This window comes from Phalacrocorax aristotelis, chromosome Z (genome assembly GCF_949628215.1).
Source record: "Phalacrocorax aristotelis chromosome Z, bGulAri2.1, whole genome shotgun sequence".
Classification (NCBI taxonomy): Eukaryota; Metazoa; Chordata; class Aves; order Suliformes; family Phalacrocoracidae; genus Phalacrocorax; species Phalacrocorax aristotelis.
Genome location: NC_134311.1, coordinates 25,779,707 through 25,804,294, shown reverse-complemented (window position 1 = coordinate 25,804,294; position 24,588 = coordinate 25,779,707). Strand labels below are relative to the sequence as shown.

Below are 24,588 nucleotides of genomic sequence, written 5' to 3'. Positions count from 1 at the left end.
CATGAAAGTAAAGATTTGAAAAGACCTATCGTAATAGTCTGGCTATCTACTTAGAAATGCAGTTGGTAAATGTTGAAATGTAATTGATCCATGTGGTTCTTCAGCCTGAGGTCCTGCCAAAGAAAATGCAATTGTGCTTTCCTTAAAACTCAGGAAGAGACTTTCAGAAAACCTTTTAGAAGCACCCAAGATTAATCAACAGTAACTTACATGAGATTACACTCTTAGCTCCTGTTTCTTATGGCAATTTAAGAGTGGGTCTTAAAATACCTAATTATGTATTGTTTTAATTTCCATGATACAGTCCAGTTGGCAGAATTTTGCTCCAGTGTATGTGCAGAAGCTCACTATTGCAATATTGCAACTCACATTTATTAAAAAAAACCCAAACAAATAGCAAAAGTAGACCTTCCAGTACAGGCTGAAGGAGAGGAAGTAGAGTAGAGAGAGACCCTGCATGGCTTGGAACTTGCATTCCCTTGCTTATTTTGGATTGGAAAGCAGCATTTGTCCTCCTTTGCAATACAAGAAAAACTATTAATTTTCAAGTTAGGATGGTACAATAATTGTGAAAAAAGGGTTTTTTTCCAAACCGGCATTGTTTTGTGCACTTCTTGTCTGTCTGTTGAGACTTAATTGTGGAAGCCATGATATGTGCTTAACTAGGCAGATTCTTGTAAGCCTCTGTCAGTTAGATTACACTTAGCCTTACAGCCTTATTTGTCTCCTGAAATCAAACCTTTGCAAAGTGGCATTTCTCACAAGGATGTACTTCAAATCATGGACAGACTTCTTTAGTGCCTGCCTTTTGATAAGAGCTTACAATAAAATTGTACAGAGGGTCACCATGTATGTTTGCATGTAAGTATGACACTGCAAACAGCACAGAGCCTGTCTTGGTTTTTACCACACCAAATGGAAGTGCTGTTAATCTGTATCAGTGAAGGATGGTGAGTGACATCTTAGCCAAACAGAAAAACTCCCACTTCAGTTCAGTGAGGTTGTTTTATGTAAGGCTTTTTTGGGGTCTGTTCTGTCTAAGCCAGTGTGTCCCATTCTCTGTTTTTTGGGTTTTTTTTTTTTTTTTTTTTGTACTTAAGTAATGTTCAGAGGACTAGAAAATGCTGGTTTAGCATCGCTATCAACAGGAAGCAGAAATGGCTTTAATGTTTCTGTTTCTTTTTTAAATTATGGCATTCAGCATGTAAAAGTATATATGCATATTTGTCTGTGTTTTTGATCTATTAAAAATGTACATATGTGATCTTGCAGCAGCATGGGAATGAAGGACTTGCTGTTAGGCTATCTATTGCTTCTGTTCTATCTCTAAAAAGCAGGCAAGACACATGGATGATCCACAGGTTTTGGTAGCAATACTTCATCTTCCCTAATACTTCTTGGCTGTGCTTTTTTCTATTGGATTACTTCCTTCTGTCTTCTGAATTCAGTAATTTAAGAGAGAAAGTGGTGACATCAATCTTGTAGCAGCCTGACTTGTTTTTGTGCAACCCCCAGCCTGCTTACTGGCAGGACAGTGTGAGAAGCAGAAAAGGCTTGACACTGTGGAAGCACTGCTCATCAAGCGCTAAAAAATGGATGTGTTATCAACACTTTTTTGTTTACAAATCCAAAACATAGCACTGTAGGAGCTAATGTGAAGAAAATTAACTTTATACCAGCCAAAACCATTACGCTACTGAAGGGTGAAACTTACTTCAAAACAGAGCAATAGGAAACAGTGGACTGTAAAAAGAGTTAGATTTTTGCAGTGAACATTAATTGCCTTTCTGGGGTAAACAAGGACTAATTATTGTATAGAGACACCTATGCTTTATAGACCTTAACTGTGATCCATGTACTCCTTGCTGACTTGGGGCTCTGAATTAATGTACTCTATGTAGGTGCGTACTAATATAAGTAAAAGCTTCTTAAGGGGGTAAAATATATTTTGGATATTGATTAAAACCTCCCTCTATGGACATCAAATTCTGATCTGATCTGATTAGAATAGTAAGGTGTTGTGGTTTAGCCCCAGTCAGCAACCAAGCACCACGCGGCCGCTCGCTCATTCCCCCCTGGTGGGAAGGGGGCACAGAATCAGAAGAGTAAAAGTGAGGAAACTCCTGGGTTGAGATAAAGACAGTTTAATAGGTAAAGCAAAAGCTGGATGCACAAGCAAAGCAAACCAAGGAATTCATTCACTACTTCCCATGGGCAGGCGGGTGTTCAGCCGTCCCCAGGAAAGCAGGGCTGCATCATACATAGTGGTTACTTGGGAAGACAAATGCCATCACTCTGAATGTCCCCCCTTCCTTCTTTTTCCCCCACCTTTATATACTGAGCATGACATCGTATGGTGTGGAATATTCCTTTGTTTAGTTGGGATCAGCTGCCCCAGCTGTGCACGCTCCCAGCTTCTTGTGCACCTGGCAGAGCATGGGAAGCTGAAAAAGGCCTTGACTCTGTGTAAGCACTGCTTAGTAACAACTAAAACATCTCCGCATTATCAACATTGTTTTCAGCACAAATCCAAAACATAGCCCCATGCTGGCTACTAAGAAGAAAATTAACCCTATCCCAGCTGAAACCAGGACAGTATCTACCCGTTATTCCGTACCACTTATGTCACACTCAGGTCCCACACTATCCAATAGAACCTCATCAACCACCGCCCCCTTCCCATCCTTTGATATAATACACAGGCATCGTTCCCTTGGTCCATGGACCACCCCTGTAAAATGTCTTTAAAATGTCCACTAATGTCTGCAATATGTCCACTGAGTTCACTTGATCCATACCTTTGAGCTCCATCTGTTCTGGTGGTCACTCAGGGCAAGAGAGGTGGTGTGTAACGTGGAGTTACGGGCACCAAAGCCAGCTCAGGTCGGGTCACTGCTGCACTTGCACTGCTGCTTGTAAGGTTTGTCCTCCATTGGTTCGGGTGGTTCCTGCTATAGTAATCCTATAACTTGCAGCTCAAATCACAGGTTACAACAATTTAAAGGTAGAACCATTACATAAGGCCATCACTTTTAAGTCTGTCTGTTAGCGTTCACTCTTTTTTTTTTTTTTTGCCTTTTTTTTTTAGAAAAAGTATTAAGATGTTTGTGATATTTATATGATGATCAGCATTAATGCTGAAGTGTTTTATATGTATATTGCTGTTGCATCTGCTTCCATCATCCCTTCATTCCTGTATGGTTTTGTATTGCACCCTATTGTGTTACCATGAAAAAACAGTTACAAGCATGTAAAAAAAATGCAGCACTAGCTTTTCTGTGAGAGCTGTCTCACTTAGTTTGGTTCAATGCAACTGAACTGTTGTCCTTCAGACTGTATGAGCCTGCCCTTTTGTAAATTTCTTAAAATGGCAAAGGGAGTATACGGTCATAATGATGGACAGGTTGCATTAGGTCTGAAACTATGTAATGCCAGTAAGGAGGGGCAAGGGGAGAGAGGAAGTGTGTTCTCAGCTGTCTCATCTTTCCTGGTTACTTCCTTGCAGGAAAAAAAAATTTTGCTATTCCCAACTTCTAGCTATAGTGTTTATGAGTTTTTCATTGTTTCCTTTGGTGCTAAAAGGATTAATAAAACAAATCTGAGTTTCCCATGTATTATTGCAAGAGTGTCACTGTTAGGCCACTAGAAAACATAGTGAGGAATACTGATAATCCTCAGATGAGAATTTAGCTGCACAACTGTCATTGGTCATCAGGAGAAGTGACCTTAATTACTGCTCCAGCAACATGCAATTTTGCAGCAAGAGTTCTGAAAACATGGAGATTTAATTTTTACTTATACAATATCCACTAATAAAGTCTAGTATCTTTCAAATGTCAGATTTCGTAAGTGAGATTTTAGTTTCTTCTTTTTCTGGTAAATGTGTGCACTCAGAGATTTGACCATGTCTTTAATTTAAGAAGTTATGCTTCTCTTAGGACCCATGCCAAGTATCACTGCGTGGAGTTTTTCTCTAAGATTCAGGGCCAGAAATCCCTTAAGACGAGTAATTTGCTTTCATGCAGGCTCTGAATAAATATAACTTTTCAATTTGAGGTTTCCCTTCCCACTCCCTTTCCTCTTGCTGGGGTGGGGGGAAACCAGAAACATTACAGCTTCCCTGGCCCATCAAAGCATGAGGTTTTGGTTAGGATTTTGCATAGTTTTCCCAAAATATTCAGGGTTTTTGCATGTGATCATCAACAGTCTGTGCCAATGCCCTTCTACTCTTTCTCCAAGTGACTTTCTGTGTCCTGGAGAGCTGTGTCTATGTACTGTGCATGAAAATAGCAACAGAGATTATTTACTGGCTATGCTGTAAGTCAATTGTCCATGGGCAAAATTTAAGAAATCCTATATAACTTAGGCTGAGTGGTAGTTTAGAATAACAACAAAGCCATTTTTAAAATTGTTTGTTATTTAAGTACTTTTTCTGCACTTGTAAGTTTTATATTGCTTCCTCCAAAGTTCTGAGACATTTATTTCCAAGCTATGACAAGACAAGACATACTGCGACAGAGAGGGAGAGTTGGCAGTTAGAGAGGGAAGGAATTAGAATTTAAGTGAATCCTATGTCTTTGCTTGGAAACAAAAGTAAGACAAGAGCTAGTTAAGAGTTTGTGACCATCCCAGGCTCCAAAATAGGGAAGCACAGTTAATTCCTGTGTTAACTGCTCCTGGAAATAGGTGTATAGTCCTTGTGGTGAATCCGTGGACATAGTGCTCAGAGAAGTAGCAGGAGCTCGCTCATGTTTTTAATCATTTCATGTTCTGCTGGGCAGCAGCAGTATGAAGTCCAAGAGCTGCTACTCTGAAAGCAGCAGAGGAACAAAGAGGATGATGGAAAACAGAACTGTCTCTGCATTATCTTGGACGCAGGTGTCTGGGAAAGAATGGCGGGATATGATGAGATGATGATGTATCTTTCTGTTAGAGGTGAAAGTGGTGAGTTGGGCAAGGGAATAGGCACAGTGATGTTCACTATGTGCTGTTCTACCAGTTTTAGTAACTGGGAATACCATATGCCATCAGAAAATAAATTGAGAAAGTCTAGGCAAATTGAGAATTTACTTGATTAGGTCAGATTTATAAGACTTATACCTAATGATAAAAATCCCCATGGTAAGCAATTAATTTATAGAATCATAAGGTTGGCAAAGTCCAACCATTAACCTAACACTACCAAGTCCACAACTAAACCATGTCCCTAAGTGCCACATCCACATGTCTTTTAAATACCTCCAGGGATGGAGACTCAACCATCGTTCTGGGCAGCCTGTTCCAGTGCTTAACAACCCTTTCGGTGAAGAAATTTTTCATAATATCTGAACTAAACCACCCCTGGCACAACTTGAGGCCAATTCCTCTCATCCTATCACTTGTTACTTGGGAAACGAAATCACTACCCACCTTGCTACAACCTCTTTCAGGTAGGTGTAGAGAGTGCTAAGGTCTCCCCTCAGCCTCCATTTCTCAAGATTAAACAACCCCAGTTCCCTCAGCCGCTCCTCATAAGACTGGTTCTCTAGACCCTTTATCAGATTTGTTGCTCTTTGGACACACTCCAGCAATTCAATGTCTTTCATGTAGCGAGGGGCCCAAAACTGAACACAATATTCAAGGTGCGGCCTCACCAGGGCCGAGTACAGGGGCACGATCACCTCCCTGCTCCTGCTGGCCGCACTATTCCTGATACAAGCCAGGATGCTGTTGGCCTTCTTGGCCACCTGGGCACACTGCTGGCTCATGTTCAGGCAGCTGTTGATCAACATTCCCAGGTCCTATCTGGCTGGGCATCTTTCCAGTTACTCTTCCCCAAGCCTGTAGCGTTGCATGGGGTAGTTTTGACCCAAGTGCAGGACCCAGCACTGAGACTTGTTGAATCTCATGCAATTGGCCTTGGCTGATCTATCCAGCCTGTCTGGATCCCTCTGCAGAGCCTTTCTACCCTCAAGCAGATCAACACTCCTGCCCAGCTTGGTGTCGTCTGCAAACTTAGTGAGCACTCGATTCCCTCATTGAGATCATTTATAAAGATATTAAACAAGACTGGCTCCAACAGTGAGCCCTGGGGAACCCTGCTCAATTTAGCTCCGTTCACCACAACTCGCTGGGCTTGGCCATCCAGCCATTTTTTTACCGAGCAAAGAGTACACCTGTCTAAGCCATGAGCAGCCAGTTTCTCCAGGACAGCTAGCACTGCCCAGAAAAGCTTATCAGCAAGCAATGAATGAAGAATTTAAAATAATGTTCTTTCAAATATAAATACCTCTCAGATGGAATCATACAGCACTTGTCTTCACTGTTTGTGAGCACAGGTCTGATCAACTGCTCTTCTTACCATTTTCTGCTAATATATACAACCTGTCTTTTGCCTAATTTCTACTTTTGTTGGTTATTTATAAAACAGTCTGCAGCAACCACGGTGTACTGATTTTGGCTATCCTAATGTATACAATTCATCAAGAAAAGATAAGACACTAGACAACAGCAGTCAACAGTTTGATACAAATGGCAAATCTAATTCCTGAAGGATGGTTACTAGGTAGTAGCAGGAAACCTGCAGTTCTGGGAATAATTCCATGCCATGCATGGAATATTGCTAGCAAATGAACTGCAGAAACTTTCCAAGAGTGTATTTTGCATTACTGAGTAAGCATTTAATGCCCACTGCACCAATCTTTTTTGTTCTCTTTTTTTGTTTTCGTTATGCTGAAGACTTTTTCCTTGAGGTAGTGAGTAATCAGTGAAATAGACAGAAGGTAGTGCTAAGGTAAGGTAAAAGAGTTGTAAGGCTTGGCTTCAGGTTCATATTTCTGCAGTTTTTTTTTTTTTTTGAGAATAGGATTGCATGTAAAGTTTGGATTGATCATGAGTTGTTTTGGTTGTCTGTGATAGCAAGAACTGGACTGCGTAGCTCCACTGGCTGCAGTCAGTACTGTATTCCTACTATTTAGTTCTCTGTTTTAGCAAAGGTGGAAGGGAATTGTGCTTCACAAGTAACTTTGGAGGCAGTCTCCTTTTAAGTGCATAAAAAGGTGATGAAGTACACCTCTATGAATTCAGTGTTCAGGTGGATTGAGAGGCTCCATCCCATTCTTCTGGACTGGGTGTAAACGTTAGGATGACAAGCAGTTCTGCAGATGAGTGGGTCCATTTTTCTGTTTGCTCTAGCTAACTGTTTAAAAGCTAGACTGTACTTCATATGTATGCTCCATGCTCAGAAAGCATGGCTTTCCTTTCATAGCTGCGTCAATAGGGAATTACAGTTTAAATCAAAGTAAAGGTTAACTACCGGTACAGTTGCTATTAGCCACTTGATTTAAGTGTCTCTTGTATAATCTTTTGTTTGGATCATGAAGTGAAAATGATTTGCCTAAGCAAGCAACGAGTTGTAAGGCTGGAGATGTGTGGAGACTTAATAGAAATACTGCTGGCTTATCTAATGCATTTTTTGCTACAAGCTACTACACAGTTAAGCATTTGAGGGCACTTCACATACACATATTTGCTGAGCTCAGTAATTTTATCTAAGGGATCATGTTATGGGTTTCTTACAGAAGCGAGGTTGTTTCTGATTTGACTAGCAGGTTTTGAAATGGCAGTAGCACAGAAAGCAACTCTGAAGCTGCATCCAAACATTCAGAAAGAGTCTAAAGAAGGCTTTAGATGGGAGGAGCTTTGTTACTTGTAACCACTTGTAGACTGGGCAGTTACTGACTTATTCAGCCAGGAATTAACCAATGGTAATTATTTGTATTATTTGATAATTTAGTGGGGAAAAAACTGGGTGTCACCTGATAGTGAGATAATATAATCTATATGTTCAAATCCTGTGCCAAAAATCTTAAGATATAGCATATAAATAAGACACAATAGATAGGTATGGGTTTGAATGATGCCTAAATAAGAAGGGAAGGGGAAGTATGAAAAAAAACCACCATTGCTTCAATATTCATCTCTTTTGAGGATTTTATTCATAAAATATTTATTTATTTATTTTTCCTTAAACTATTTTTATAAAATATTGTAGGTTTTCGAAGTTGTAACTTCCATTTCTTGATCTTTTTTGTCTTATTTCATTTGCTGAATTGGTTGGTTAAGTGAGGTGGAGTGTCACTTCCTTCTCTGCTGGAGTTTTGAAACTCCTTTCTGACTTATTAGGTTATGCAGTTCATAAGTAGTATTAACTAAGGTTTCTAGCCTTATTTTGTCTTTAAAATCAGAAAAATGTCAAGTTTCTTTCTAGAAAAATGTTAACAATGAAAGTTTTAAGCATGCATTTTCAAAGCCTACCAATTCAGATGTTTAGTTGTCAGTTAAACTTCTACTTCTTTGCAAGCCAAGGCCATTTTGTTCATCATCGGTTGAAAAAAACATTGGATAACAAGTTGTACTTATCTAGACCGGATATTCTTATTTCTGTTGACTTCAATGCTTTTTTGCAGTGATAAAAATTCTTACTAGTGGTGTTTGGAACTAGTGATTTTTAATTGGCATTCTCCACCAAAGGAGTGACTGCAGTTCCTGAAATACTTCTTACCTTTTGGATTGGCAGTGTAGTATTTAGAATCTCAGTTATCTTCAGAGTACCTCTGTATGCCAGTTTCAGCACCTGTGAAACTGAATCTGTGTTTTAGAACTTGCCTTTGGGTTGCCTGTTTGCTAAGACTGAAGAATGTGAAACTAATTTTCCAACGCTTAAGGAATAGCAGAGTGTTTTGTCTTTTAAAGTTAGGTTGTGTGGTACAGCATTTGTTCCTGTTGGCATCCTTTCTCAAACTCACTTTACTCTTGTAGTAACAGGTTCATTCATGTATTAGGAACTACATATTCTTGCAAGTGTTTCACCGCGGTTTCTAGAACAGGTGGCATTTAGACAGATACATGACCATAAAATAGACCTTTTAAAGAAAAAAGATGCTTCAAAGTTGCTTTTTGCCCTATTGGATGGTCTTAGCAAATGCAGCCAGTCTGGTAGGAGCAAAATCCATGTGGTTTGTCTATGGGTTTTGCTGTTTGTTCAGCAGCTGCTTCTGCTAAGAAAAGGTCAATGCTTTCAAAGTTGGACAGTTAGGTATGTAGAACAGTATTATGGCCCTGAATAGTTAATCCCATTGTTAAACACCTGTAGTTACTCCTGAAATCATTGGACAGAATTATTCCTTGACATATCAGTGAGTTGCTTGGTAGCAAGTCAGGCAGCAAAATAAGTACTTTGTTCATCGTTTTTCTGTGTTCTTTCCTGATACACCGGGTGCAGAACACATCAACACATTAGTAGATGTCTTGTTTTGGGCAGCACACCCTCTTTCCCATTACTTAAATGCAGCTGAAGTAGTTTACATTCTGTGGGAATCAGTTTTTACTGCAGCTAGGTGGGACACTTTTACAGGGCCATTTGGTCTGGCCTTGGGTTTTGCTACATCTGCTGGCCTGTGACAACATGCTGTGCAATAGTTACTTGGCTTCTAGGTTGTTCCCAGGTAATAGAAAGTTTCCTATGATTACCTGTGCAGTAGGGGTTTGGTTGCTAGAAAATGCCAGGTGTTACTCTAATTCTTTTAACATTTCTTTCAGTAAAAATGCTGTGTGATACCTGCTCATTATTTAAAGATGATAATGTGCTGAACTCCAGTCTTAGAAAGTTTTGAGAGTCTGTCTTATTCTACCAATAGGAATTGTTGGGTTTAAATTGTGCTGGTTTTAGATTTTTAACTTCTATATGGAAAGCAGAAAAGAAGAACAATTATATTCAAGCATTTTCTGCATACATTTTAAAAAGGAATGTACTTGAGGAATGGGTTTCTTAGATCCATATAAGAATTCTGAATGTTGAGATTTCAGTTCTGAGATAGAATACCCAGACACAAATCCTGACAGCCAAGAGATTACTATTTTTGTTTCGCATGGGAAAAGTACATACTTCTAGCATTATAAAGAGGTATCAACAGCATTATAGGAAGACACCGGCTCTGCAAAACAAAGGAGTAATGACTTTTTCTTTTCTACAGAATATTTGTAATAGGTTCCAAAAACCAAAACATTGTAAGATAATTCATTTTTGCACATACTGAGATTCATTACATGATGTTGCCTGAGGCTTTTACACTTCAGGGGAAAGCTTACATTCTCCTTGTTAATGGGAATGAAGCTCTTGAGGCAAAATAAATACTTGGAGCAAATGCTAGACAGTTCTACTGCAGCCCCTGATTGGCCCTGCATGATCGTGTTTTATCCTGAGCTTGCCTATTGTAATAAAGTTGTTTTGTAAGTTAAAAGATTAATTTATGAAAGGGTATAGGAATGAAAGATCTATGTCTAGTAGGATCAAGATAAAAGAACTGCTTCTGTTTAGCTTTGTCTGATTACTCACTGTTGTGTCCTCACGTCGTACCACCTTTTACCACCTAGATATGACTGTGCAGTTCACATTAGCCAAGGGTGCAGTATGCACAGCAACCTTATTGTACTGTTGGCTTGTCCTGTTGTAAACTGTGTTTGAATTTCATGTCTAAGCATTCCGTCCTCTTCACCGAAAACAACAGACTGGGCTTGTTGTGGTCCCCTGAATATTGTAATAAGGAGATATGTTGCAATAGGTTTTTGGGCATCGGTGTTGCAGGAGGCAGCTCTAAAGAAAGTTTTTCAAAACCATTGATTTTGAGAAAAATGTCTGCCTTCAAGTTTGCTGTATGAGGAGGATTGGCTTTCTGGATTAGTCTATTACATTTAGTTTTGAACCTCATCTCTCTTCTCAGGATTGTTTCTAATTCTAATAAATTCACATTATTCTCTGCTAGATGTCATAATAGGTCACGTATTGAGGAAGTTGTTGAAAATCTCTAATCTTCAGGTTTCAAGTTTGTGGAAGAATTGTATAAAATCACTTTTACTTGGGTGTGTGTTTTAAGCTTTTAGCTTCATTTCATTAGTGCTAATTAGGGAGCAACAAGATTCAGCCTCATGACCTTTTTTCACCTTCTTGTTCACTCTCACACTAAGCTTATGTTTAGTAAAGATTTATATTTAAATTGCCATGCCTGATGACAGGTAATTTTTGTAGTGCATTTTAGCAGCTCAGATAAGTACTTCCTTAACTGCGGACTAGTGTGACCACAAATGCCTCTAGTGCACCTGCAGCTCTCGCATGGCAGTGGTAGTACACTGGAATCATGGCAGCTTCTTTACAGGTTAAAGTTCCCTAGTCTTGCAGTAACACTAATGTTTCATGTGTTGTATTTGGAATCTTAATTAATCTGCATGAATATCTGAATGAATGTGCTTAGAGTATGTTTTACAGTCGGAATGTTTGCCTCTTGGCCATACTTGGCATGAAAGCTGACAGTGAGATGTGATGGTTGCAGTCATGTTCCTCAGGCTGCTGCTTATTCCTTATGTCTTGTTTCAGTTTAAGAATGCCCTTTTTTTTTTTTGTCCTTCCTGTGGGCTTTTTAGCTTATATGTAGCAGCTCATTTGTTAAAACTGAAAGGTCATAACAGTTCAATTCACATGATTGATTAACTCATACTATCATGTTATAAATTCCAGTGAACCGAACAGTCTGGAGTTTATCTGACTGTAAAAGCTTTAAACGTGTTTGCCATGGTTCCTCTCCAAAAAGTAGCCTGACTTCTGTGCTTCTGTGAATGCATGTATCAGCATAAATAACTCCAGTACCTTTTGATACTTTATCTATGTGCTTTCCAGTGGAGAACAGTAGTCTGGTGATGCCCGTGATCTTCAGTAAAGTTCTGATCTTACAGATTTTCAGCCCTACAGAACAACCAAGATTTTGATTTCTTCCAATTTTTGCAAATACTTCTGTGGGAATTGGTTTTAACTGTTGTTTTCCTAGAAATGAATGTCTTGGGTACCGAAACTGTGCATTTCCTTGAAACTGACTTTTGTTGTAGCTTTTCTATCTTAGTTTCAATTTGAGATTTTTGGTATAATTCTTTTTGACTAAAAGAGTTATTAGTGCCTGCATGCAACTTTGAAAATATTAAGGTAGTTGGCTTTAGAATAAACTTATTAGAGAATAAGCTCTTCAAAATGGAAATTGTTCTATGAGCAGCAGAGCTGATGAAGCCTACTTTCTGCCAGATTTATGCTCTTTATCTTTCTCCTCCTTCCCTCTGCAGTGCCTCCCCTGTCTTCTACCTCTTTCGCTGGCCATGCAGCAGCACATGCCATGGCTGGGGTTGGAGCTGTGTACTGATTGGCTGCTACCTTTTGGAGTGGTTAAGATGTGAGTTTTAATACCTGTCTTTTCTACGTAGCAGATATTGATTTGGGTGCCTTCCACCAGCCGTTGGTTGTTTTGGGGTGGGATTGTGTTGGGACTTGAATAAATTTGATCTTGAGTCTGTTTTCAAATTTGGTTGAAGCCAGCCAGCAGATTTTAAAAGCAACCAGCTGAGGGAGTAATCAATGAGAACCTCTGCTAGTAGTTGTTCAGTGAATTCTTGATAAACTATTCTTGGGTAGGCAAATTGTAAAAGAGCTTCCGTTGCACAATACTTTTGTCTTTCCACCCTTTTTTCTCCACTAGTTTGTCTGTGTGTTTTCTTTTGCAACTTAGCTTTCTATCCTCTTTCTTTACTCTGTGAGGATTCCGATCTGACGTATGAGTGCATGTGCTCCAATGCAGAGACTGTAGTGCTAGACTACTGAACTACAGCCTGAAGGCTGGAACATGAGCACTGTACGGGGAAATGCCATAAGGATGGAAACTTTTAGACGCTGCTTTTACCTAGAGATTGGAGTAGATCATCTCCTGAAGTCACTTCCAACCTCAGGTATCCTGTGACCCTGTGAGCCTATTCTTAGTCAGAGCAGCATGTTTACAATGGCACAAAGGGTGAGCAATTAGATCCAAATTCCTGCAAACTCCCTGCTTTTAACCATCCCTATATTGCTTTTTCAGACTGACCGGAGCACCTTCCTCCTAATGAGTTTTGTGGAGTAGGATCTTTTATTTTCTTTTTTTTTTCCCTTATTTTAAGGCCTTTATTGAGAAAGGTTGATCTTTTTAAAAATTACTTTAAATAAATAAGCAATTGTTCTTTGTTTGAGATGCAAGATGCTGATTCCTGAAGCTGTTAACTGTTTTGAAGGTATCTGAATGGTCTGTCAGTCTAACTCTGAAATAAGTGGCAGGCAAGTATCATTAGAGGTTTAATACACAGGTATGACACCAAGAGAAAGGCATTGTAGAACATGGGCTAGAATAAGGTTTCTTGCTCCATCCTTTTCAGTGTTACAGCTACTGACACTATAGTTTTCTGAGTTTGTGGCCTTGAAAAAGGAGGTCTTGATAAATTTTAGAATAAATGTTGAGGATTTTGGTATATCTGGTTTGAAAAGGTTCTTGCTATGTTTTCTTTAAGTTGTTTTATTTTCACCTTTGAGAATTTCAGCCATATGAAAAACTGACTTGAAAAAAAGGGGGGGTGGGGGGGGCTACTACCAAACCATAAATCTTTACTCTCCTGATATCTTCCATTAGTCTGCTTCAACATTTTAAGTCCTATCAGGCAGCTATATATAGTTACATTCCTGAAATTATTCATGTAATATATTTCTGTGTAATATTATCCTAAGTTATTGGATGGGAGGCTTAGAAATATGGGTAAAATCAGTAATGTATTGTAGGAACACTGATTTTCTAGGCAATATATGGATTGACAAGATATACACACTTGTCAGAAATTAATAAAAGTCAACCTACTTTCCAGTATATTTAGATCCAAATAAAAATTTGTTTTTCATTCTGAAAACATAGAATGTGGCATATAGATGCATGACGTGATTATTGTTCAGTTAGCAGTAGACCTTCATGTCTGAAAGAGATTAGTTTCATTTCTGAAACCTTGCAATTGGACAGAAGTATTGTCTAGTCCCTTAGAAGATGTGACAGGGGACTAACTGTAATTTCAAGGGCCTAAAATGTTGGTAGTGGGGTTTACTGGGCTTTTTGGGAGAGAGGTCTCCATACAGATGGCTTTTCCATTTGAGTTGTTTTGCTCTCTAGACAACTTTGTGGTGTCGTAACAAAAGCCAATTCACATCCTTTCTATGTTGTTTGTAGTGCTATGGATTAAATACAGTACGAATGAAAGTTCCTTGCTCCCAAGTTAGCTACTTTTGGGTGTCCATGTCCCATTCCCTGTGTATACTTCTTTCCGACAGTGTTTTTAATTTTTTCCACTTCCCACTGAGCAGGTTAGCTGAAAGATAACCATTCACATAGTTACAGATATGACCAGAAGTTTAACCAAAATACAACTGCATGAATTCTCCTCATAGAATATGAGAATATGCTTTTAAAATTTGATATGAATTTCAATTCTTTTATATTCAGTGAACTATTATCTATTAAGGACAAATTTTATGGGGACAAACAGCCTGGTGTTGATTTAGCTTCTTACATATATGGATTGTTTCAAGGGTTGTATGAGCTAGATTTTAAACAAAGATGTCAATTGGAACTACAATTTTTATACTGCCATTTTTATGGGAGATTTTTTTTCTTTTTTGGGTTGTGTGTGAAAAATGAAGTTTAAAAATGCCAACTGGATATTTTATTTGTGTAGCTGCCAGGCCATTGGCAGATTAGCTCCCCTGTTAAAGAACTCAGTAACTAGCATATTCAGAAACAACTCTAGAACTGTATTGGCTGTCTGTGCTTTCCCCTGCACCATAAAGAATATTCCATCTTAACTAATTTAGTTGAATACAAATATAGTTTACTGGGGTAGAGGAAAGGTAGCCAAGACACTGACATCAATAAACTGGGAATGCTATGCCAGGGTATATCTGATTCTCAGTTATGGTGCAAGACATGTGATTGAGTGTGCACAATGGAAGCATCCTTTTGAATATACTAAATGAAAAATTAAGGTAGGCAGAAAAGCACAGAAGTATTTTCTGGAAACAAACTAAGGGAGAAAATTGAAAAGCTCTTGATCATATGTGCTGTAAAAGTGTTTCCCCCTTCTGTATTTCAGTAAATTACCTTTAAGGCATTACAATCATGCCTTTGGTTTGTCATGTAACATATGTTTTTTTCTTTTTCAGATCGAATTCAGTTACCCAGGAATATGATTGAAAACAGTATGTTTGAAGAAGAGCCTGATGTAGTTGACCTGGCAAAAGAGCCTTGTTTACATCCACTGGAGCCTGATGAAGTGGAATATGAACCAAGGAGCTCCCGGCTCTTGGTGCGTGGCCTTGGAGAGCATGAAATGGATGATGATGAAGAGGATTATGAGTCATCAGCAAAATTACTGGGGATGTCCTTCATGAACAGAAGCTCGGGTCTCCGGAATAACATGTCTGTCTATAGACAAAATCCAAATGGGTCGTGTTCGGTGCCCTCTATGAGGACCGTGGTGGTTTGCACAGTTGTTCTTGTGATTGCAGTTTCAGTAATAATGGTGATTTATCTTCTTCCCAAATGTACCTTTACCAAAGAAGGCTGCCATAAAAAAAATCGTACAATGGAACTAATATACCCTTTGGCAACCAATGGAAAACTTTTTCCATGGGCAAAAATGAGACTTCCTTCTGATGTTGTACCACTGCATTATGATCTTGTCTTGCAGCCAAACCTAACTACTCTGAAATTTGCAGGCTCTGTAAAGATAGTGGTTAACATCGTCCAGGTAACTTGGAAGATTGTGCTTCACAGCTCAGGACTTAATATCACCAAGGCAACCATTACTTCAGCAGGAGGGCATCAAGCAAAGCCAGTTGAATTCCTGGAATATCCATTGCATGACCAGATTGCAATTATGGCTCCTGAGGCTCTCCTTGTAGGACAGAATTATACTGTCAACATAGAATATTCATCTAATTTATCAGATACCTATTATGGCTTTTACAAAATTTCGTACAAGGATGAAAATTCTAAGCAAAGGTATGCCCACAAATACAGCTTCTCTCTTCTGTCACTTCTAGATTCTGCTTTGATAATAGAAATAACAAGGGTTGCTTTTTCTATTGGATGTTTTGTACAACTGATTCCTATTGAGCAAAACCAATCTTTAATCTCCTGACTAACCTACCTGAAAAATGTCTTTCATGGATGAGTTCATTAAGTCAGTGCAGTGTCTCCATCAGTTAAATGTAGTGCAGTGTAGTGGTTGTAGATAGATATAGTGTGGCTTTTTGTTTATTTAATTTTTAGTTTCTCTCTTTGGAAATTCTTCCCACGTTTCTTGGGTCCTTGAGTCTCAAGGCAGGGACTGGGGGAACAAAGTCCCACCATTATAGGAGAAAATCAGGTTCGAGACCACCTGGGGAACCTGAACTTACACAAGTCCATGGGACCCAATGAGATTCATCCCACAGTCCTAAGGGCACTGGCAGATGTAGTTGCAAAGCTACTTTCAATCATATTTGAAAAGTCATGGCAGTCAGGAGAAGTCCCCAGTGACTGGAGGAAAGGGAAACATCACAGTAATTTTTAAAAAGTGTGAATCAGTGCTTTTTAAGGAGAAGATTAATGAAAACACCACCCACCACCACCCATTTCGAATGGGCCTACACTGGTCATATAGATAAGAGTGCTCATGCCTTTGTTGGCACCTAATTGTCCATGCAGGTTTTCTACAAAGAGAGCAGTGCAATAAAAGAAAGGTGGAAAGAGCAGTATGGGTCAGTCCGGGACCTGCTGACAGAAAAGTAGTTTTGAAGGGCCCACATAACATCTGCTAAATAAAGACATAAAACATCTACCAGCTCATGCTAAGAAATGCTAAAATCTAAAGCTTAAAAAAGAACTTAAATGGAATGTAAAAAAAAAAAACAACAAAACAAGGCAAGAAAAAAACAGTGTTATCAGTGTTACAGATCTTTGCAACAACAGAATTTGTATGGAAATTCCCCAAATATTTATGCGTAGGTTTTGTTTTTGAAAGGGGAAGGCAGAACTTAAAATCAGCACCACCAACCCAGCCTTTTACAAATTGACAATATAGACGTGAAATTATTCTCTGGGGAGAGGATCGTGCTGAGATTGTATTTCTTTTCAGTTACTTAAAACAAGACCCTTCATTGAGCTGTTGCAAACTTTTTCAGTGAGACTCCTTGAAGAAGAAAATAGAAGTGTGGCAAACTTAGAATTTTTCTCTCTCCATATGATATATCATATGATAACTATATGCTGCTAATGTTTGAATTATTAAGTCCCTCAGTGATATCTTATCTTTAAAAAATTAAACAGAACAAGATACTCAGTGTAAAGATGATTTCATACACTGTTAGGAAGCTGCATAACATAAGAAAGATATATTTCTATTCTATTCTCTAAACAAAAATCCAGGGTATTTTGCTTCAGATTCAGCAGGACTCTCTAAGCATTAACCACAGACATTTAAACCAAAACTCATTTATTTTTCTAAAACTTACTCACAGTTTGCTTTTAAAAATCCCTTTATCTAGCTTCTAGTGTGTCTATGAGATAGTGCTGAATTGTACAAGAAAATAAGTTAGCTGCAACAGTTGATTTCAAATACATGCAAAACGTGGCACATTCAGATGAACTGTGGAACATCAAGTGGGTTCTTGAACTGGTCAGCAACTGAGATAAGGCAGGAACCCTCTTCCCTTTACTCCCATGTCTTCCTGTTGGCCCTTACATGAGGTAGGCTGAGGGGCTTTCTTTAAGGGATCAAGAATTTTAAGAAATAAATTTGGATTAAAGGCTTGCTGGTCTGTTTCAATTTGCCTGCATCTCTGACAAAGGTGGGTGTGTTTTACTGAGATGCAAACAGATGACTGTTCAGATCCCACAGGTAAAGTGCTGTTGATAAGCCTCTTATGAAGGGGCTGTTTCTGAGCATATACTACATGCGTGGTTATTAGAGAGAAGCTGTTGCCACTGGGGAAACGGGTGATAGGCTTCAGCATTCTGTCATTATAACAAAAATGCTACAAGCTGTCTATCTGTTGTGGAATGCATTGGATGATGAAGAATCACAAAGGGTGTAGAGTGCATCAGGAGAACACAACCACAAGATGCAATCAAATAGAGCTAAGTAGCTTATCACAAACATTGAAGATATGCATTACCATGAAGTGGGAGTAAAAGTACACTAAATGTAGAAGGCAAAAATCACTTGAATGATTAGCCTCTTTTTGAATTTCCATGTTTTTTCCTATTCTGATGTAGCTGAAGCTTTGTTTTCTCCTTGTATTTACTGTAGTAGAAAGGTAAAGTGTAAGTGTTCAAAGAGCTGAAAGGTGATCTGTCAGTAAGTTCTTGAGTTTTTGTCCCCCTTCAGTCCAGTGCTACCTGGTTTTGTTCAGGAACAGGATGTAGCACATGCTTTAACTTATATGCTTTTCAGTAAATCCTTTTCAAATAACTCTTTCGCTGATATAATTTCTATTGCCTTGCCTGCCTCTTCTATTTCTCTCTATGCTTGATGTCAGTGGTTTTACAAATGCAGGCTGATTTGACAACCTGTGTTATTGCATTTTCTGTATAAAACTCAAGCTATCAAGCTGCTTTTGCAAGAAAATGTCTTTTTTCCTAGTTTAGTTTTATTTTCTTTTGAAGTTTTTTTTTTTTTAGTATTGCCACAAAACTATTAAAATTATCAAATGGCAAAATAACTCACTCTTGCCAGATGCAAATTTAAAAAAAAAAACTGTTTGGCCTTATTTATATTTTTATGCAGAAAGGTTTTTTTATTGTTTGTTCTCTAAAATCTTGGGATGAAGGAAAAGAGAAAAAGAAACTTTAACAGCACCAACTTCAAGATTGTGGGTGAGGGGGAAGAGAAGAGTAAGAAGTTGAATGCAGGCATAGAGATCAATCTTATCAATTGCCAGTAATGTGCCACCTCAGAAAAGTTGTAGGTCCAAAAATGTTGGAGTCATGGTGCAGAAGGAAAGACAAACCCCAAAAGCTTGTGGGTAGTTGATAAAAAACTGTGTGGGTGGTTTAAAAAAAAAAAAAAAAAAAAAAAAAAGGCAATGTGAACTGCTGTTCTGTTCCACTGTTTAGCTCCAGTAAATACAGGAATTAAATTTGCAAATTTCTTGTTCAGCTCCCAGGATTGTCTTGCATGAGTGGAATACAAGTCAAGAGATGCTCTCTAGGAAAAGGCATTATTTCTGCAACAAGCTAGTATCAAAATGCTGGAGAAGGAACGTAGACTTCTGAGAAGTTCCCTTGTGGTTTGACTAGCTGTTGGATTAGAGGCAGTGCATCAGCTTACACAGAATCCATCTACTAGCCAGCAAAAGGAGCAGGCATACAGTTAGATGAACTGGGAGCATCTGCAGAAGGAGGCATGACAATTAGATGAAAAAGCTTCCTTGTAGTCCCATCTGCTGTTGAGGTTTCAAAACTTTCATTTAGTGGGCATGCTCACTAGTTTATTTTTCAGTCTCCTTTTTGTTCCCTCTTACTGGAAACCATCTGGCTTATATTTTGGTGATTGTTCTGAAATTGTGTTATTCCAGGTATATTCTTCTTTGTTAAGAAAGCAAAAAACAGCGAAGCAGATTATTCTTCAAATAAGTACATCTTTTGTGTTTCTAAAAAAATCTTTTGTTAATGAAACATTTATTTTGACTGGACCAACCCTGTCATCTACCGTTCAGAAAGCTTCTTCTGTAACAAGCTATTACAAGGTTTGGGGGGAAGATGACTTTCTGACATAAATAAACTGACATTTATAATTTTCATAATTCTTAATTTGCTCTTCTCTGCTCTTCCCATTAGGTGGTTTGCAGCAACTCAGTTTGAACCTCTGGCAGCAAGGTCTGCTTTTCCGTGCTTTGATGAACCAGCATTTAAAGCTACTTTTTTAATCAAGATCAAAAGAGATGAGAAACTTTCCACTCTGTCAAATATGCCAAAGGTACCTGCTTTTGTAGAGGAATTTTAGTAGAGCTGCTGCATAGGTAATCTGTTTAAGTGCTTTGCATTTTGTTTTTGTTGCATTAATGTCTAGGCGATTGACTTGAGCAGATAAGCTATAAACTGTATGACTTTATTATAAGACAACTGTCTCTTCCCCAAAGACTTGAACTAAGTAACTTCACAGAGAAAACAACTGGTCCATGCACTGCACAGCGTAGGATGTTATTGTAGGGACAGTTGAATGGCTACGGAAGGGATTCCTGCTGAATTTAAATGAATCATTGTTTTGCAAGAGTTCTGTTGCCGGCTACATTGGCCTCAACCACCCTTAAGATTCTCATTTGAGTTTTCTGTGTTTGCTGATACTGCACATGTGCAGAATGCTGGAATATCTTTCTCAATAGTTTGTGTAGCTAGCAACAGTCTCTGTGAAAGACACTCCTGATACTGAAGGATGTGCTTTTGACCCTAATTGAGGGGAAGTAGGGTATGAATAGAGAGTCAACCCTAGAATTTGAATGAGGGATCTGAAATTCCTTCAGCTAGGTGTTTTCAGGGAAAATCTTGTAAGAGCATATCTGAATTTTATGGTGATGCTTTATGCCATTAAGCCTGTGGAGAAACCTAGTCTGTTTCTGAACTAGGACCTCTCTCATCAAAACATTACCACCATTTATCACCCAAGAGAAACTCATTAATATTGACATTGATCTAACCAGTAATGAAAATATCCCACCCTTGGCGTTGGTGGGACATACATGTACACTGTGCAGTTTAGGTTCCAGAAAGCTGTCAAAAGCTCAGGTGCTGATGTAGCTACCCTGTTTTTGAAAACCAAGCTAAAACTGCAACCTTGTGAAAGAATATCTTTTTCAAAGTGCATGAATGTTTATGTTTCTGGATTTGTGGTGATTCTCAACTGTTACTTTAACAGGATTGCAGCAGTTTCATTTGTGTTTAGGCCTAAGAGCACTTCATTTGCCGCTCTTTTCTTCAATGAAAGAAGAAGCAGACTCTGCTGGACAACCCTCCTGTTTTATGTAGAAAGGGTGCTCACTCACTTTACTCTGCTACGAGTTGGACAAGTGGCTAAGGCAAATTTCAACAGCTTCCATAGTTCTTAATGTACAAAAAGTAAACTATGCTTTACCATTGCTGCATGTGTGCAGCAGACATTGCTGAGCTAATTGCACATAGTTGCTAAAAGTCTATCCGATTCTTCAGTCTACCTTCCACAGCTGATGAGTACTCTGAAAGACCAAGAGTATTTTCGTTTTCAGCTCTTCTACTGCACTATGCTACCATAGAATGATTACTGTTACCCTAATCCTGGTATATTCTGTATGTTCTCTTGCTCATCTCTGATGACATTATTGTAAAGAAGATGAGAAAGGATATTCTGTGACAATTTTCATCCCTATTAAATGAGACAGAATTATCTGGTATACCTCTGGCATCTAGCACCTTGGTTGCCAGCTTGACTGATAATGATTAGCAGATGGAGTGGAGGTAAAATAACCATCAACTGTCATTTGTGGTTGGCCGTTGAAGGAAAAAGGTTGGGGACAATTCAAGAGCAAGGCGTGTGTTTCCTGAGGTTGCTAGGTACTATTATTTTGGTAACAATTATCTCCCTGTCCTTTAGTATGTCTGCTAATGTCCATTGTGGTAATAGACTTCTCCAGAAGAAGGAGGTAAGGGCCCTCACAGTAGCAGCAGGTGTATCTACTTCCTTTGTTTTTTTCCCACCATATGTGGTTGTGCAGCACTTCCAAGCTCTGTTCTCCAGTAAATGCTTTGTTGAGTCATTTAGTCTAGCCCTTCCTTCAGCTTCCTTACTTTCTCCTATGATTTCACTCAGATTTCATGTCTTTTGTGCAAGGTGTTTATGCAACTTTGCATCTGGGAAACTGCTGCATGTGTTTATGGCACTGGGCAAGACTGTGAGATTTCAGATTGTGGCTTCCTGCAAATTATGCAAGTGGGTCACTGGATGCAGTGGACAGTGAGTGTCACTAGATACAAGCAGGCTTTTTAGCTTTGCTGAGAACATCTGCAGAGAAGCTACTTGAAGCTCAATCTCTGTGTTGCCAAGAATTGTGACTTGAGTTAACTGGTGCAACCAACTTGCCTGAAAAGGCAACTCTCTATTTCTTGTTTAGTGAGTTCTTACTTGTTCCCAGAGATAGTCTGGAAATAGCTGACTCTCACACCTCAGGAAAAGATAGATGGTTACTTGCCTTAAACTTGCATCCTCCCATAACTTCTGCCTTGCATTGGTAGTCCTGCAAAGCATGTGCCTGTGGGGTTCTGTTCTTAGGAAGCAGCTGTTCCCCATCCCATCTGTCCCTGCTGAACTCCGAGTGCTGTTACAAAGCATCCAGTAGCTCTTTTGGTGTTGTCTGTGCATACTGATATTGTGTACTTGACATGTGTGCATGACGAGGAATCATCCACATGGAGAAAACATACTGATGACCTAACTTTACTGTCAGGTCATTAATGCATCTCTTTCTTCCTCCTTACTTCAGGACCCATTTACATTTAAATTTCTAGCCTTTCTTGCCACACAGTAGCATTGCTAATTTTTCAATGGGATAGGAAACCATTTTAAAAATTAAAATCTGGGAGGTGTGACCTTGTACACATTCTATTTATAGTGAAAAAATGGGTTGCTATTGCACATTTGTATCATCTTAAACATTGGTGTTACGAATTTTCTCTATTGGTCACATTAGATGGCACTGTTTGTCTGTTTCTGTACCATGTAGAAAAAAATTTCTTTTTCCTACCCATCTCTACATAGAATTGTTCTTCCAATGACTTGTGCAACTCCTGCATCATGAATTCCCTTTTAAATTGAATGATGCCTCTCTTGCATCTCTTTTTGGTGTTTAGTTTCCTGCTACTCTTTGTTGTACCACTTGAATTACCTTCAGATCTGCTGCTTCTTTGTCTGCCTTGAAACTACGTCTTCTGCTTAGCTACCTGTAGATGTCATAGGCAGAAGGTCCTCTGCATCCTTCAGGCTGAGAATTCTCCTTCCTTCCCATCTTGTCAGGCTTTTCTATCATCTGGTTCTCTACTTTTTAACTCACCTTCTGCACCCATCTTGCTGCATTTGTTCTTGGTATCAGACCCTTTTCACTGAACTCCCTGTTTGCCCACTCTTTTCCTCATTGTAACATTTACTGACCTGGTTATAGTGAGAAAGTTTTTAAGAGCACATTAAAAATTTTGTCTGTATTTTCTTCTGTTGTTTCCATCTCAGTTTTGAAACTTGGCTGTTACACCACCTGTATGATTGATAAAGATTTGAGAAAGCTTCCAGATGTGGAATAAAGATACTATAAAGAAAAGACAGTAAAAGCAATGAAGTTGTATGTTTAGTGCTAGGGATCAAATGTGAGTTGCTGTGTCAAAAGAACAGGTCAGGTTTAATTACAATTTATCAAGGAGGTGTAAGACCATACAGAGCAAGTGAATTGATAGTTTTGCTAATGGACAGTATCTCCAAGGTAATTACTCAGTTGTACTTACACAGAAAACAATATTATTTTCTTTTGTTTTTTCCCCCAACTTTATGCCCTGATAATTTGATACTGTGTAATTCCTCTTTTGTTGCTGTATGAGATCCAAACATGCAGTCTGATAATAGGTTCAGAAGTGGTTCTTTTGGGTTTTGTAATTTGGCAAGGCAACTCACATGTGTCAGTTACAATAAAATCCTTATTTCTGTGACTGTTCAAATAAAGAAATTAGGCGCAAGAGTTTCTGTGAAATAGTATGCTACCTCAACAGCGTTTCTTGTATCAGTGAGTTCTCTTCTAACGGTAACCATTTTTATATGCAAAGCTTCTTTTAAATGCCATGTTTTTATGATTTATTTAATATTTTTGACCCTGATCTCTCAAATGCTCTAGCATATGCTGAATTCTTACATTTTAGTCTTAATCTGGATTAGGTATTCTGTTAGGTAGTGTGGACTCCCAGTGCAGTAAGTACAGGCTAGTGAGCTGATTCTTGTACACGTAAATAAAGAAATGTGAAAAGTGAATAAGAGGATCATGTTGTGTATATATTGTGTCGGTGAGATCATTACTAGGATAGACTCGCTTCTGAAAACAGACACTTAAACCCCTGTTAAAAAAAAAAAAGAAAAAAGTGGTTCAGGTTCTTCTGTAATAACTGCAGGTCTTGGTAACAAACTGTGCTGGATGGAGCGGCTTTTCAGTTTACCCAAGAGAGGGATAAATGTGAACATCATTTTCTATAAATACCTACAGGAGCAAGAGATGTCAGAAGCAGGCCTTCTCAACTAGCATGTACATCACTAATATGGCAATACATAATATACCGGCTGACACACATTAAGGCTAGAAGGAAATTGTGTGTGTTCTGGGCTTGTGGTGGTTTCTTTTGTGCTGGTTTTTTTTTTTTTTATCTGTTTTATTATTTTAAATGAGGATATCTGATTTTCGAACCAGTTTATCTCAGCCACAGTAGATTTTCTTAAATAGGGTGTCACCTCTTTATTAAGGTGAAGCTGTAGTAAAGGCAGAAATTTATAAATTCACTGAAGGAATTCAACAGTGGCATTCTGTTTATATGCAGTGGTCAGACTATATGATTATATTGATTATATCTTCAGGCTTAAAAATCTATTCCTCTTCTAGGCTGCCAGTTAAATTTTCAGTGGCAGTTA

At 38.6% G+C, this 24,588-nt stretch overlaps 1 protein-coding gene across 2 annotated transcripts in view; it reads left to right on the top strand.

Annotated features, from left to right (window-relative positions):
- The window catches only part of LNPEP (leucyl and cystinyl aminopeptidase), a 61,145-nt gene that overhangs the window by 9,533 nt on the left and 27,024 nt on the right, over nt 1-24,588 (top strand). The window contains exons 2-4 of one of the 2 annotated variants that reach the window (XM_075078400.1): nt 12,145-12,251; nt 15,083-15,923; nt 19,743-19,881. In XM_075078400.1, the coding sequence (XP_074934501.1) occupies nt 15,106-15,923; nt 19,743-19,881 (957 nt within the window). In that variant the 5' untranslated portion in view covers nt 12,145-12,251; nt 15,083-15,105. The remainder of the gene's footprint in view (nt 1-12,144; nt 12,252-15,082; nt 15,924-19,742; nt 19,882-24,588) is intronic. The other variant, XM_075078399.1, reaches the window with a different exon arrangement.